The 16,273-nt window shown below is 39.6% G+C and overlaps 1 protein-coding gene across 3 annotated transcripts; it reads right to left on the bottom strand.

Moving 5' to 3' along the window:
- Nucleotides 1-1,331: 1,331 nt before the first annotated feature.
- On the bottom strand, nucleotides 1,332-14,363 carry gtf2b (general transcription factor IIB). 3 transcript variants are annotated; one of them, XM_023335954.1, is made up of 8 exons: nucleotides 14,157-14,363; nucleotides 13,973-14,081; nucleotides 8,950-9,062; nucleotides 6,398-6,531; nucleotides 5,433-5,579; nucleotides 5,158-5,287; nucleotides 4,300-4,581; nucleotides 1,332-1,719 (listed from the first exon to the last, which is right to left on the bottom strand). In XM_023335954.1, exons 3-8 carry the CDS (start codon nucleotides 8,978-8,980, stop codon nucleotides 1,586-1,588), a joined length of 858 nt encoding a protein of 285 aa, XP_023191722.1. In that variant the 5' UTR covers nucleotides 8,981-9,062; nucleotides 13,973-14,081; nucleotides 14,157-14,363; the 3' UTR covers nucleotides 1,332-1,585. The 3 variants fall into 3 exon arrangements, with proteins under 3 accessions (XP_023191722.1, XP_005802414.1, XP_023191724.1); XM_005802357.2 differs by lacking the exons at nucleotides 13,973-14,081; nucleotides 14,157-14,363 and adding an exon at nucleotides 10,535-10,634; XM_023335956.1 differs by lacking the exons at nucleotides 13,973-14,081; nucleotides 14,157-14,363 and adding an exon at nucleotides 10,427-10,505.
- Between the last annotated feature and the right edge of the window lie 1,910 nt (nucleotides 14,364-16,273).

The raw sequence follows: 16,273 nt of genomic DNA, 5'->3' as shown, positions 1-16,273 counted from the left end.
TGTAGATGGGGGGAAAAAAGTTAAATTTTTAGATTAATCTCAGAATTTTTCTCGTAAAACTTCTCATTTCTGAGTTTGAGAAGTCAACAATTTTCTAGGAAAAAAAACATTTTGAGATGAATCTCAGAAATTTTCTAAAAGAAACTTGGAAATTTTTTCAGTTTCAACAGTCAAAAATGTTAGAAATTAATCTCAAAATTTGAGCAAATGTTTGATTTTTTAATCTCATAAATTTCACAATTTTTTCTAGAAAATTTCTGAGATTGATCTAAAAAAATTCTGATTTTTTGACAGAAACTTCCTTTTTTTACTAGAATAACCCTAATCTGCAGCTATGGAGTTGAACTCAAATAAAATGTTTTATTGTCCCCAGCCAGTTGTGATGGAGAGAACTTTGACTAAAGATACCTCAGTAAAATCAGCACACCAAAACTGACGAGTTTATTTTCATTTTTCAGGTAAAACACTACATCTAGCTTTTAATGTTAAAACACCATTAAAGCACGCGCTTCCTCCGTAAATCTGATTGGATGTTTCCAGCTGACTTCCTGTCAGTGTGCATGTTAAATATGACTCATTCAATATGTCAGACCTGCTAATGCGTCACTACAGAGAGGGCAGGGAGTATATTATATGCATACTGTATGTACACAGGTAAGCTGAAAGCACTAATTTTATCAATAGTTTATCTACATTTCTTAATTATGGAAATAGATTGTACAAAGTGTTTTGTTTTGTTTTTTAAATGTGATTGTGCATGTTGTTTCCAGAACAGATATAAACTGAATGGATGGTACAAATTACCCAAATCACAACTGTTCTCATTCATCCTGGTGTATAATGTTAAAGAAAGGCATCTTTGCAGTCACTGTTACCTATCATGAATGCACAGATTAAACATTTGTAATATTGGCTTATTTTTATTTCACTGCTGAAACATCCTGGCTTAACGGAGTTACTGAAATACAGTAGGTGCCATCTAAAGCAAGTCAAATTTAAGATTGAAAAAACTACATATCAATTATTTACAATCAGCCAGCTGATTGTAAATATTTTTTTTAACAAGAAAGCTCATATTAGTTGGTCAGTAATCAAGTTGCAAAATGTTATCACACAGCTGATTTCATCTTTGTGAAGTCTCATACCTTCCTACAGACAGCTGACTAGCAGTGTGCAGCAACATGTGAAGGTTTTAATTCAAACCATGAGCTGATTAATTGAAAATGTTTTATTTTTTTAAATTACTTGGAACAATTCAAACAAAATAGAACCTGGCAAAAATTTTCTACAAAACAAATGCTTTGTGTATACAATATGAAAGGAGCCTAAAGTTGCAAAGCGTCAAGTTTACGTTTTCCCACTTGGACATATATACATGGTACAGTATATACAGTCAAATGAAATACTGCAAGTACAGTCTGCAAGCTGTTTATTCAAGCTCTGGAATGTGTGTCCGCTGTATTCCTGTCACAGTGCCTCCCTGAAGGCTGCTTGTTTTTGAGCATAACCAAAGAATATTCAAACCCTAAACCAACAAAACAATGTACAGAAGAGAAACTTCAGCAATAAGTAGGCGGAGTCTAGTTCACAGTTGAGGCAGTTTATCAACAGGCGTGTCAAACTTAAAGTCTGGAGGGAAAAGTTCTGCTGCGCGTGGATAGATGAGTCGGTAGGACTGTCTGATGGTGACGTCGGCAACGCCAGCGATATCGCCGATTTCTGGGGGGAAAAAACAAGCAAAAACTTGAAGCATGTAGAATATGTTTACATATTGAACAAACTATCAGGATAATATGAGACAGATAATCTGAAAATAATCAAGCTCCTCCACTTCCTCCCTGAGCTACTATTATCTTAAGAAATGTACAGCTCCTGGTCAAAACCAACCAATCAGAGTCGGATCTTAGTGCTGTCAATCATGCTCATGTAGTCGCTGCTAAATGGCAGAGAAGCAACTTACTGCTCCAGGAAAACTTTATCCACCATCATCGGTGGACATGTTAACTAGCCTTAGCATTCCTAGCAGGATCTGGTGCAAGAAGCTAGCTGTAGCACAGCAGAGAGTAAGGGGGTGAGCAGCGCTAAGACCCGCCCCCTGGCTCTGATTGGCTGTTTCTGAGAGCAGTGTATGTCTGCAGCTGGCAGCAGGAGCTAAATATCCGTTTCATGATATAATGTCAGTGTCACGACATAGTGACAATTTTAACAATTATGTCAAAGAAAAAAAAACTTTTTATAGAAGTTATATGCTGCAGCCTTAAGGAAGGATTATCTGGTAGATAACGCATACTTTTTTGTGTTGTTTTTAGACAAAGTACAGCTGACTCCACCAGAGCTCCACAGCGTCACACACTTCATGAGAGGTTGTGCGTCATTTGAACATGTTGAATCTATAGCTCTTCTGTAAAACTATAGGCTAATTTCTCCAAAATGCTGCATATGTAGCTGCTCTAACACCTGTATAAGATGCCAACTCTGAATTATGAATGCATCTCATGTAACTGATCTGTCCCCGTCATGATTTTAAATGTCTTGAACAAACTTATTCATGTGTAATGTTCATTTAATTTCTCATTTAACCTTCCTCTGGTGTTAGCTTTCTGCTGCCATCTGTAGTGTTAGCGGGTCATTTTGGACCCGTGTATTAAATCAGCCATAAAATACCCTAAAAACAATCTTTTATCATCCAATGTTTTTCTTAACTCTTGTTTAGGTGGTTGGGCTCCCTCATCCATGAAAAGATTGGTTTTAATATTTTTTTGTGGCCCCCTGGGCCTTTGTTTTAACAGCATACCCCTCGTTTTCAATGTCTAGAAAGTGGTCAAATGAACCTTAAGAGAAGAAGGAAACAAAATAATCAGTTTTTCTGTTACCTGAGTGTAACTGAGATATTAAAACACATTTCTTAAATGTTGAACAAAAAAAAAAATTTATTTTAATATTATCAAATATAGTAACATCTATGGTGTTTCGGGTCATTTTGGACCCGTATATATTTACTTCAAGAAAAGAGCAAAACCTCTGGCCCTGGGTTGAATATCAGTGGAAGGAGTTGCACCCATCTCTCCCAAACATCCCTGATGGGAGCCAGCTTGTCAGATTTTGCTCTGGTGTCTCGATTGTCAAATCTGAGGACTCTTGAGATCATCTGAAAGGTCCGAAGAGACATTGTTGCCCGGAAAATATTTCTGCCCGTTGATGCATCCCAGAGACTCTCAGTTGCCTCATTGCTGGATCTGTAAACTCCAGCAAGGAGGAGAACACCAATGTAGGCATCCAGGTACGTCTCATCAATGCCTTTCCACGTGTTGCCATGGACTTTTTTCCCCTCAAGGTTTGTCATAGCAATTATGACTTTTTTTAGTGACAATGGCAAAAAAAAAGATCAAAGCACGTCTTGATGTCACTTACTCTTGTCACAGCAAACCTCGTGACCCCAGGGGTCATTTTGATGATGTTTGCAGCAGCTGTCCTTCCATGCACTTCAGGAGGAACTGTGCTCCAACGGATGTTGCCACATTTGGATTGGAATGATTCAGCAGGAGCAGCTTCAGCACCAGTGACCTCCTCTTCAGACTGATCAGTTGTGTCTGTTTCTTCCAATTGGTACTCCACATCATCTTCGTTCTCAGAGACCTGCTCATCTCCATCGCTAAAATCCTGTGTGTCCTCTGCCTCATTTGCAGCAAAGATGTGATCCAAAGCTTCATTTACAGTGAATCTTCTCCTCATTGTTGCATCCTGTGAATTGGAGATGTGTACTCTGCAAGTCACCACCTCTACATTCAAATGGCTTGACAAACCTGGACATGTCTCCCTTTGTTTGTTCTCACAAAAAGGCAAAGAGAAAAGCCCCTAAATGAAGCTCAAGTGGTTGGAGGAAGAGGCTGTTGGTTGATTGTGTGTTCATGATTTAATTTTTGGCATTTTTTATTGTTTTATAATTGAAAATTTTAACCGGGCCACAAATGACCCGAACACCACAAAAGTCATTTTTTTCACCAGAGCACTTTATAATTTAGCAAAAAAAAAAAATTTGATTTTACTTTGTTTAAATGGAAGTCCCTGACAAAGTCAAAAAGTTTCAACGCAAAAAACAAATGTATGAAGTACTTTTATGCATGCTAAAACTCAAAACGGGTCCGTAGGGACCCTAACACCATAGGAAGGTTAATGGAAATGCTGCAATTGCAAAATTGAGTTTTTTCTACATTAGTGGAATATCGACAAAGTTTTGCGCACGTTTGTGATGGAAACGCAGCTAGTGAGAGCCAGCAGTGTTTCCACAGAACCCCTCACCTTTCTGGGTTTTCTTCTCAGCGGAGGCCTGGGAGGCCATGTAGATGGCTGCAGCGGCCACCGAGATGGGGCTCCTGCCGGGCACCAAGTCCAGCTCCACGGCTTTCCTGGCGATGAAGGTGGCGGCCATTTGAACCTGCTTCGGCAGGCCCAGGTTGGAGCAGAAGCGGGACATGAAATCTCCCGTGGTGATGAGGTCCACGCTGGTCTCCAGAGCCTTCAGGATCAGCTTGAAGCACCTGCCGATCTCCTTCTTTGAGATCCTGGAGACGGCGCAGATCTCTGGAAGAGAGGACAAGTCGGTTTAGTCCTGGTTTAGTCTGTTTCTCAACTGTAAAGGAAATTACCTACATAAGATCCATTCTTGGCTAAAAATTTGATTATTTGTTCCCATGACAGCAGCTTTCATAGTAAGGCTGGACAGTAAATCAATAACCATATATATCACAATAGACATTATAGATAATACATCAGATAGAATATTCAATATACAGAAAATTCACTGAACTCAGATCCAGAACTGAACAGCATTCTGGGGGATGTAGGCAGAAGACGAGCCTTACCTCAACCTCTCACAGCCAGCTAAGCAAAGCTGGTGGCATCAACTCATTCGCTCTTTGGTTGCCTAGCAACAACCTGTTGAGTAACTTATGCAGCAGCAGCTACGGGTTTTCCCGCCGTGCCTCATAACTGCTTAAATATAAAGAACAGGCTGAAGGGAAAACTGGATTAAAGAGGAAAGGTGATGCCACCAGGTTGGCTGCATACGTTTTTCATGCATATCAGCCAGCCATATTTCACTATAAAGCTAAGAGAAAATCAGCTTTATTTAGACCAGATAGAGAAAACAAGTCTGACCTTTAAATGTCCTTGGTACGCCCTCTTGTCTGCAGGCGATGTAGAGGCAGGCTGAGGCGATGGCATCGTTGGCTCGACCCTTCAGACTCTTCTGCTCATAAACCTGCTTGAACAGGTTGTTTGTTCTGTCCTGAGAAGCCAATCGGCGCAGTTAATGTAAAGATGTTCAACATGAAAACTTTGAAATGGATCGATGTGACGTTCAGGGAGAGAAGACGACCGGTTCTGAACCAACCGACCCGGTTGAGGAATCCATCTCCTCTCTCTGAACTTACTACGATGTTTCTCGGCAGGTTGATGCGATCCGCCATGGTGCTGATCTCTTTGAAGGCGTTCAGCATGGCCCGGTCAGAGCTGCTCATGGTCCGCCGGTTCTGGTACTTTGAGTTGCCGAACTCATCGAAGCTGGCCGCGCCTGTTCCCTGTGGAGGAAATACTTTCAATGCGTCAACAGAAACACGCGATTCACACATCGGACCGCAGTGAGGAGCTGACGGCCGCTGACAGTCGGGTAGAGAGAGGAGCGCATCGATCGAAACGCCTCAGCTGCTGGTTAGGATTTTGGCCAATACCGATTTTTCTGTCTAAAAAGTCAGTAAATGAAGCAACAAAGTTGCTAACTTGGCATCAGTGGGTTGATTATTGTTAATGTTGCGTGAGCAGACGTGAGATGGTGTTCGCGATTGGGACAGTGGCTGGTTTTAACTTTATTAGTTAAGATAAGTCTGGAGTAGTAAGAAGAATATTTCATTTTATTTACCAAATATAGCTAAGTCATAAGGGCTTGTAGTAGCAAAGCTTAAAAGACAAGTAATGTGATTATAATGTTTATAGCTTGCAAAATTATTATTGGTTTTCATGTTGGATTGTAATTTGTATTTATTCATCTTTCTTTGTAAAACCACACACACAGATGCCACACCAACATAAACCCTGACGCCGAATCTGCTTGTTAAAGAACCAGAACATCAAACTCAGGCTTTGTTATTTGCTTGGGGGCCATCGAGGCGTCTGCTCGGCGAACATTCTGCGATCACCACCTTAGTAACCCAAACCCCAGTCGTGTGAACTGCAACAAACAGACGGTGTCTGATTTGCAGATGTTTTCAGACACAGATAAAATTAGAGGATCAGTATGGACTGATCTCCAGTCACCCAAAGTGAAGGAAACTGGGCCGATTTCTCGATTCGGCCGAAGGCAATACTGATGGAGATGCTTCCCTCTGGGACTGCGGCTCACCCTGCTGATCATGGTGGTCAGGTCTCCTCCGTTGAGCAGGGGGTTCTGAGCGTCTCCCACTCTGGATGGATCTTTGAGAGCCTTCTCATTAGAAAACGTCCTCCACTCAGAGCCCACGTCAATCACACGGTCACCTGGAGACAGATCGCCTGCATCAACCAAACAACTCAACAACAAAATACAGCATTCTGAAAAATAAATAAATAAAAAGATCCAGTTTGTGTAAACAAGTTGCTCTTTCATCCCGTCTTACTTCCTGTTTAGTATCTGTAAACAAACCATCAATTAAAAAAAAAAGCTAAAAGAACTCTTAACTTACAATAACTTAAAAAAAAAAAAATTCTTTCAGTTCTATTGGTCACAGCAGGAGCTGATTTAGCGGATGAAAACCCAACAAGATTTCATTCCAATGCATCTAGAAATGAAGACGTCTCCTTCTGACCACTGAATTCTCCTCATACAGCTCTGAATGCCGTTTGTGTCCAGATGCTGACTGCTGCCCTCAGGACTTTCTATCCTGTTAAATTTGACAGGAAACTGAGTCTGTCAACAGACTGAAGCCAAATTCCAGAGAGAAGACGGCAACGCTGATGATGATTAAAGATGATGATGATGATGATCCCCCCGTTAGTCATATTCCATCCCTGTGGGATCATTAGAGGATGGTGTAATATTCTGGATGCTATTGCCTCACGCACACAGCCTGGTGTCAGGACAGATCTGTGATGATGCTTAGGTTTCATTTTAGTCGGATCGAGGTGAAGGTGAGGTCTATTTCAGAGTCACAACACAGCAGCAGCGAGTTATTAAACCATCTAGAGACATCGGAGCCACATCAGACAGACCGGTCCAAACAGGTCGTTGTTTTCTCTTCAGGTGACTTGTAGAAACTAAAAGACTTGAATCCAGGTCAGCGGTGAGTCGCAGACTGGGAGTGGCAGTCATCATCTCCTCAGAGGCCTGCAGCAGAAATGCAAGCCAGAAGCCGAGCTTTCATCAGAGAGCAGCCGACGCAGCTCTTCTCCCACCTGACCCGCCCAGCGCTGAGGGGCTCATTACCGGAGAACCCAGCATTCCCAGTGGCTCTGAGATGTTTGGCTTGGTGTGCTACAGTTCAGACCTCACCTTAAACACAAAACGTTTAGACTCTGAATAAAGCAATCAGCTGCAGAAAATGCCAACGATGACATTCTTTTTTTTTGATATATTAAAAAAACTAATTCGAACATCTGTTCTGAAATGTGACATTTATCAAAAAGCAAAACAATCCAATATTACAGGAGAAAATGAAGGCGAAACACATGAAGAATGTGTCGGCTCCAAGGACGCTGTGCCTCATCATAGCTGCTGTTTTTGAAGATCAATGGTTGTGATAAAAAGAAATTATAGTTGAATTTATTATAAATGTCAAAATGTGCAGGTTTCACTAGATACAAATATGTAGTTTACATATGAAACAATCTGAACTTGTCTAAATTAACAGTAAAGCTCAAGTTACAAAGTGAACTCGTATATATTCACGTTAAGCCTCGTCTTCATACAAATTCAAATAATATACATTATATATAAAAATATACATATATCATCATTATATCATCATCCCAATTTCAGTGTTTGCACTGAAACTTACAAATCCCAAGTTTTAGGTCTTGATGCTTCGCATGCCGATAGGATATTCTGCATGTGCTTATGAAAACTTTAGCACTTTAAAACACTGCTGTTAGTTTATAAATCACTGAACGGCTCAACACCACAATACATTAAAGATCTGCTGTTGTCATAGAAACCTTCCGGTCTTCAGGGTCTGGTTCTGCTCTGCATCCAGAACCAGAACCAAACAGAGAAGCAGCAGTCAGCATCTACGCACCACACATCTGGAACAAACTTCCAGAAAACTGAAAAACAGGCGAAACACTGAGTTCCTCTAGATCCAGACTAAAAACAAACCTGGTTAGAGTTGATTTTGAACCATAAGAAATGAAACATTGACCAACATAGTGCATGTGTATGATTTTGGTAATGGCACTCATCAAAATGTGATGTTTATTGGCTTTCACCATTGTTAAAAATATATGCGAGTTTAATTATTAATGTCCCAATAGAGTTGGGATCTGTCTTATTTGCTTGACACATAACTGCCATTCAGATGTATTGAAGCTCAGAAATTTTAAAATGTCACTAATTGACAGTAGGATAATCAGAACTAGTCAACACACTATCATACAAAAGATTTAAAGTACACTGCCGTGTGGTCGTCTTTCAGATCAGCTCCAGTCACCAAAACGTTTGAATAGTGTTGCTTCAAGGTAAGTGCGCTGATCCGTAACGTCGGCTACTGCAGCATCACACAGTGAACTTAGTCATAGTTTCTCTCCGGTCTCCACATTTAATCAAAATAATAGCTCCGTGTAAATTATTTTAAGCCTTTTGATGGATTATGATTTGTAATCCCATAACATTTCAAAAAGGTGAGTCATAATGAAACACAAAAACAAAGTGAGGTTTAAAATGACGGAAGGTGTATTCTCAACATTCATCATGTAAATACTCACCAACAACAAGGCCACATTCAGGACAAATCATGTCGCCTGCCCTGTAGTCCTCCACCAGTAAAGCATCAGGATGGTTGGGACACTGAACTTTGGGTAAGGCCAGAGATTCTCCACTGCAAACGCAAACAGTGAGACTGTTGACAAAGCCAGATGAAAGCAGGTCTGCTTCCCATGGTAGGAACTAACATGAAGAACCATACAGATCCTCCGGCCCTTAACCTGGTCTTAAAACCTCAGGTAACCGAGTTACCAATCACACCTGACTCCCCCATACTGTGGTACGGTCGACTACAAGTTGCAGTGATTGTTGCAGAGCGAGCCCCAACCATCACCCCTCCACCACCGTATCTGTGAGCTGGTTTTATACGCAGGTTTTCTATCAAAGCGGTTCCATTATGCTCTCCTCTGCCTGAAGAACTTTGTTCCACAAGACTTGGTTCTGTTCTGTCCGTCCTCTAAGTCCTGACAATAATCGCTCGCACTGTAGAACGTCAGCAAGAAATATACAATACTATGTCTGTCCAGCATTTAGTCAACATTTCTTTTTATAGCAAACTCAAAATGTCAGCTTTCATAGAGGAGCTAACCTTTAAAGATGATCCGTTAATCAATGCATTGATTGGCATCAACTGGCAGCATGCATCCTTACAGAATTGAATTATGTGCCGACATTGTAAGGCTGTTTCTGTGCACAATGTTATGACCATAAAAAGACTAAATTATTGACACCAAATGAAAACCTGCGAAACAGAGAGAGCATGAAACCCCCTTTTCACTGCGACTATAATTTACAAATAGAAACTTTCCGTTCTCTGTGTTTTACATTCACTCTCAGTTCCCGTTTACACAGAGGACAGAGCATACCTTGATGAGATCAGCTTAGGGGCCCGGCTTGTAAAGGGAGCAAAGCGGTAGAAGCAGACAGACTTAAACACAGTGGACGCGCAGACGTGAATCCATAGGTAGATAATAACTTATAATTACAGCAAAGGTCAAGCTCGATCATAAACCTGTCGATACGCTGAGTAGCAGCTCAGCTGTCCTTAATTTGATGTTTCTGCATCCAATTCACGGAAATGAGAACCGCGAGGTGAATTTTTCAGGATATAATTTAACTAATTTCCAGCAGATAACATTAGCTGGACCTAGACTGTACGAACAATAAGAAGCCTGGAGTTGTTGAGCCTTGTTCTCAATAGCCTGCTTGTTTACAGATGTCTGGGTTGCATAGTGTAATCGGAATCCATAGACAGATTAAACCTTTTATTTCATTTTAACTTAATTTAATATAACACCTTAAAACAGGAGAAAGTAGATTTAAAAGCAGCCTAATGTGAGCGCAGCGGCGACACAACGACGACTTCTGGCAGCATCTACTGACGACCCCGCGAGCTAACTAGCTGTCACCAAGCACAATAGACCCAACAAATCTAACCGTAGTGAAAGGAGCGGCTTATTCGTAGAACGAGCACAATACCTTCTTCCTATTCCAAAGCTGACAGTGTAAATGTTCACCGTAAGACATCTCGAAAGAGTTTATGAAAAAAAAAAAACCGCTACATAGTTGGAAAAAGTGGTTACGCACCGACTCGTTGACGCCATGTTACTCTTCGCTCTTTCCTTCAGTCCTAGAGGCGAACGTATGGCGCACCTCTATTTATAAGCGGTTCTCGTCACGTGGCAGTTAAACTACGGCGAGTCAAAGAGAACAAATTACATTTTGTTTTTCATGACACCCCGCTATTAAATCTTGCCTACGAGAGCAAATAATCCCTGTAATTTTAGATTCGCCTACACTAACGTCATCAAGAAAATTGATTTAGCATTTTACTATTAATTTAAACCTTCTCCCTTTTCACTTCTCAGAACTCATGCTGAATTTTACGGGCTACTCCTTCAGCAGTTTACCTGTTTCACCTTGGTACATTCCACTATAGATTTTGTAGAGAAGTATACAAAAAATGAATTGGGGCACTCAGGACAATATATATCAAACCTATAAGTGCAAAATTTGTTCGTCTGCTTGTTTTTTATGCTAGAAAAAGTGCAGAAACATAAAATCAATTTTTTTAAAATCATTGAGTAGGAATTTGACAACTAATTTGAACATTTGTTTATGTATTGTGGAGAAATAAAAAAATGTAATCAAGTATATTCATGCTTTGAGTGAGTTTTGCATATTTTGAATATCAAATGTAATGCTTTATATTGCTACACTGTGTTAAACCCTTTACAAACTTTCATTCTCATTATAGTTTGAAATGTTCCTGCTAAGGATAAGATGAATAACCTTGTTTGCGTGCAACAGTTAGATAAGGAGCGCAAATTATGGCAGAACAGGGTGCAGCGGGTCAGAGTGTTCCACCAGAAGTAAAAGGTGAAACATCTAAGAAACCACAACTCCTTAAATGGTTAGCAGCCAAGAGTGGAGTGTTTTATGCAGGAAAGGATTTGACAGGTATAGTTTGTGTGTATGGGAATAGTTGGAGGGGTTCGCGATGTCTCCGGGTGGGAGGATGAGAGATAAAACTATGAAGTCCTCACTCTTTCACTGAGACACGACCTCCTCCTGCAGGGACGTACTGCTGTTTGTGTTGGTGGGTGAGTTGTGTCTCCATTTGGCCAAATGCATTGATTTAATAAATGTCTTGTGAGTGATTTCACATTCTAGTTTGTGGCTCATTTTTGTGTCTTGCCTTAAATATCTAAGACATGTTTTTGAAGCAGTGGTTGTTTCTGTCTCCCAACAGTTTTTATTCAGAATGAATATAAAGTATTTTTTATACACTGCCCATGGAGACAAGATATCCATTATGCATTCTTATTACCACTATTTTTTTTTTATTATTTCCTAAATGAAATCAAAATGTGCTTTTTTTCAGCACATTTCACTTTTACTCTTACTTTATGCAGTTAATTGTCTTTTGGTGCTGCTACTGAATTGGAACATCGTGTTGACAGTTGCATGGAATTAGACTGCTTGCATGGAATGGACTGAATGGAATTGAATGGAATAATTTTTGATTTTATTGGACTGGGTATGACTAAATGTGATTTGATTTGTTTGTCTTTTTAGTGTCTTGAGATGACTTGCTCTAAATTGGTGCCATAAAAAACAAAATGAAATGAACCAAACTCTATTCTATTATATAAAAATTCACAGGCTTTGTTCTTTAAATATTTTTAGTGTACTTTTTTACAGTTTGATCTGTGATTTTCTGTCATCTACACTGCAAAAAGACCCCAGATGTCTGAAAACCACTGTCAGATGCTGGTGGTCTTTCTCGCTGATTCTTTTAACAGAACAAAGTCAGAACTCATTAATCATGGTTTGCAACTTAAGTTGCCTTATAGGCATGTGCTTGATAAGTCTTCCTGAAAACATGCAATACTTTAAAGAATTAGATATCCAAATAAGAAATATTTCAAAATGTAAACACTATTTTCTTTTTTTCTTCAAGTAAAAATAAAAATGTTTGTAATGCCCATGACTCAGTGCCAGTCTGTGACTCTACGGTTCCTTCATTCCTCTGACCCGGTTGGAAAATGACTAATCCCAACACAAGTCAACCATTTATTGAATTGCTTCCGTCCTTCTTTTCCTTTCTAACTTGAAAATAGCAAAGAAATTTTAACTGATTTATCGACATGACGCAATACTTGTTTTTGTGCATATAGACGACAGCAGGTGGCGCCATACAATAACAGATTTGTTTACATGCACCCTTACTTTATCCCTGCCCTGAGGCAAATTCTGTGGTTTGGAAAAAGCTCAAGTTATACAACGCTTAGCAAAAGTGTTCACTAACTTTTTTTTTTTTTTTTTTTTTTTACATTTGTCATATCACAGCAACAAACCTTTCCCCATTTTGCTAGTTTTTTATGTGACTGGCCAACACAAAATAAGGGATGAGCCTGGAGTGGAAGGAAAATAAAATATAGTAGTGTTCAAAATCTTTGACCAAACAAATCTGAGTCAAAACTTTGCAGAACAATGTTTGCTGCAGTCACAGCTGAAAGTGTTTTGGCTCCTTTACAAATCTGGCACATCTGATTGAAATCCTGCCAATTCTTCTTTAAAAATTGATTAGCCTAAATCAGATTAAATGGAGTGCAATACATCCAAATTTTTGCAAGAGATTTTAAATTTAAGTCTGGACTTTGACTGGGCCACCAATCTGTGAAAACACTGTGATCTCACCCATCTTTACTGGCATTGCCTGCTGGAAGGTGAACTTCTCCACAATCTCTCAATTTTCTCTGTCAACTCTGACCAGCGTCACTGAAGAAAAGTGTCCCCAACTTCTGCATTTTATTCAGGTACATCAGAGTAAAGAGCTCAAGGTTGTGAATGTACAGTACACTTTTCAAATTTGTGCTTGGGAAAATTTTGCAAAACTATGTAATATTTTCCTTCTACTTCACAATGATGAGTAATTTGGTCCACATAAATTTCCCCCCAAAATAATTTTTAAGTCTGTTCTTGTGACGTAACAAAATGTAAAAAGGTTGAAGGGATGTGAACACTTTTGCAAGGCCTTCATATTTGGCCGTGAAGTTACATTTTTTAAAAGTTCGGAAATGTGGGTTACTAAAAAGCATAAAGAGGTTCTGATCGGCCAGACCTTCCAGGAACGCCGCTGCAGCAAAACGTGCTGGACAGACATGTCTGTGCAAACATCACCGGTGAGATGAATGCCTTCAAGTTGGGACTTGAAGGCATTCTCATTCTGATAAAAGAGACCTGCCAGCTAAGCATACCATTACCCTGAGTTTAGGAAGCTGTCCTTGCAGGTTTCTGCAACATGACTTCTTTATTCTGTCAGAATGTTTTAGAAATGCTCAAAAAGCAAAAGTACAGGAGTGTGTGAGAGTGGGATCTGTGGGTTTTTCTGTGCAAACAAAAAATTGTAGCACCTGCCATAGAAACAAGTATGTTTGTTTAGGGCTGTTGTTGGTTTGTGGTTTCTGATGTGCAGCTAAAGAACTGCAAGTGTCTATAGTGAGAATGTCTGTGTGTTACCTCCTGTTCCGCCAAGTTTCTTCTTTCTTACGCTTCTACCTTGGTGGTCTGGTTGCCAACACACTCATCTGGCTGCCAGCAGTACAGGGGTTTTTGAAAAGCCTGTGTCCTAAAAAGGAAACCCATAATGGTTTAACCTCTACCTCACTGTTTGAAGAAAAAACGAAATGATTACATTTCTTACTTCTTCATCTGGTTCATCCCACTGACCGTGTGTCTCGCCACAGTCCCCATAATGCCGTGGCCCCCAGGCCTGGTCCCTCACTGTCCTGCATATTGTGGATGTTTCCTTGACAACACATACTTCTGCAGCACTTGATAGCATGCTTAGGAACTATTGCAATCATTTATTTATTGCTTTATTCATTTTGAGTCATATAAAAAACATGCATATTGTACCCCTTAATAAGTAAAAACAAAACAAAGAAAAACATCCACTTATACAGAAATATATACAGTAATATTAATAGATAAAGAACAAGACAATGTCTGTTGTTAACAAAATTATGTTTTATATGATAATACTGTATTTATACATAAAGAAGAATGCATTTAGCTCGAAAAGAAGTGGTAAGAAAACCACTGTACTTTGAAATTTAGCAATTTGTATTATGTACACCTTCGTTTTTCATGAAGTACTTTCGTGTTAGTACCACTGATGTCACTTTAAAGTCATTACCAAATTTATATTCAAATTACACACATCATTTATTAATTATATAACTGCAAAAAAAAATATCCATCCGTATATTTGACAGTGATGAACAGTAAATTGTGACAGGAAAGATCTGTAAGCAGCTAAACCATTTAAAACCAGTGATTTGATGTGAAGTTGTTGTAAATAAATTAATCGGTAAAAACAGTGTTTTATATGTTCATGTCAGGGAAAAACATTGTGGTAGTGGTACTGGTATCTCCAGAGGTCATTAGGTAAGAGACAAGGTGCAAACTGGACAGGCCGCTGCTCCATCTCAGAACCAAAAAAACGCCAAGGCTAAAATATTCGGCAAGGAAACATGTTTCTCAGTTTTTTGTGCTGTATTTATTCTTTAAGCAATCAGTGTGCAGCATTGCTGGTGTACTTCAGGTGCAAGCCATTAACCAAATTAAGATTATGTAAAATATGTGGTGCAATATGTTGTTGATAGATCAGAGAGACGATGTGAGGAAAACATGTAAAGCTTAGACACATTTCTAGAATTTACATGTTTTTGTTTGAGGGACAGGTCATTTCACTTCTGAGAAGAAAGTGACACTTAATCCTAAGGAAACACTGGGCCCAACTGCAGAAGTTTCTTTGATGCATGCAGGAAGGAGACAGGTCCCATCAACGTGTGTGGTGTGAAATGTGAGCACCAAGGCAAATACACAAAACAAAAAAGTCCATGTTACCTTACTTAAATGCACTCAGGGACAAATCGCTCAATTTGTGGAGACATGTGGAAATGTTTGGCCATAATAACCATCATTACCTTTGGAGGAAAATGGGAAAATACTGCAAGCCTGAGAGCAACACCTCAACAGTGAAGAACGGGGGAATGGTGTTTTTTTGTACGACAGTTTTGCTGCAGGCGGGTATTTCACCCAATAGATGGTATCAAGAGGAAATACTGTTATGTCAAAATACTGTCGACATCTTGAAACGTCAACCACGAAGTTAAACGGATCTTTCGAATCGACAATGATCTAAAGCATACTGCAAAATTTGTTACAACGTTGCTAAAGCACAATTAATGTGTTTTGTGGTGGCCATCACAAAGTCCTTATCTCAGCTCCACAGAAACTGTGGGTAGGGCTAAAAGGGTGTGTGAGCAAAGCGGCCCACAACATTGACTCAGTAACAACAGTCCTGTCAAGAAAGGGACAAAATTCCAGGAAACTTGTTAGAAACTTGTCCAGGATAAGCAAAAGACATGCAGTTCTCCAAAAACTAAGGAAATGTGACCAATTGTGATGTTGCTTTAAAATTGTACTATTAAATTATCTCTCATTCTGAGCAAATAGAAACAACATTGGTATTCCTTTTGGAGCTAAAACAGGAAAAGTTTAATTGATTGAATGTCAGACAGTAGGAGTCTATTTTTTTTTTACATACAAATTGTATGTAAATATCATTGTATGCAGATTACTGCATCTGCTTTGTCTCGTTAGTTATTCACCCCAAAGGCTCATCAACCACCTCAGTGTGTGATCTCACATGCTGAGTCTAGCTTCTACTTTTCTTTCCTTCTTTCGTCATTCTTTTCTTCCCCTTCTCTGTTCTCCCACTGCAGCTTACAGAGGCAGTGAGAGAAAGCAGAC

The sequence above is a fragment of the Xiphophorus maculatus genome, chromosome 6 (assembly GCF_002775205.1).
Source record: "Xiphophorus maculatus strain JP 163 A chromosome 6, X_maculatus-5.0-male, whole genome shotgun sequence".
NCBI classification, from domain to species: Eukaryota; Metazoa; Chordata; class Actinopteri; order Cyprinodontiformes; family Poeciliidae; genus Xiphophorus; species Xiphophorus maculatus.
This window is presented reverse-complemented; position numbering and strand designations above follow the sequence as displayed.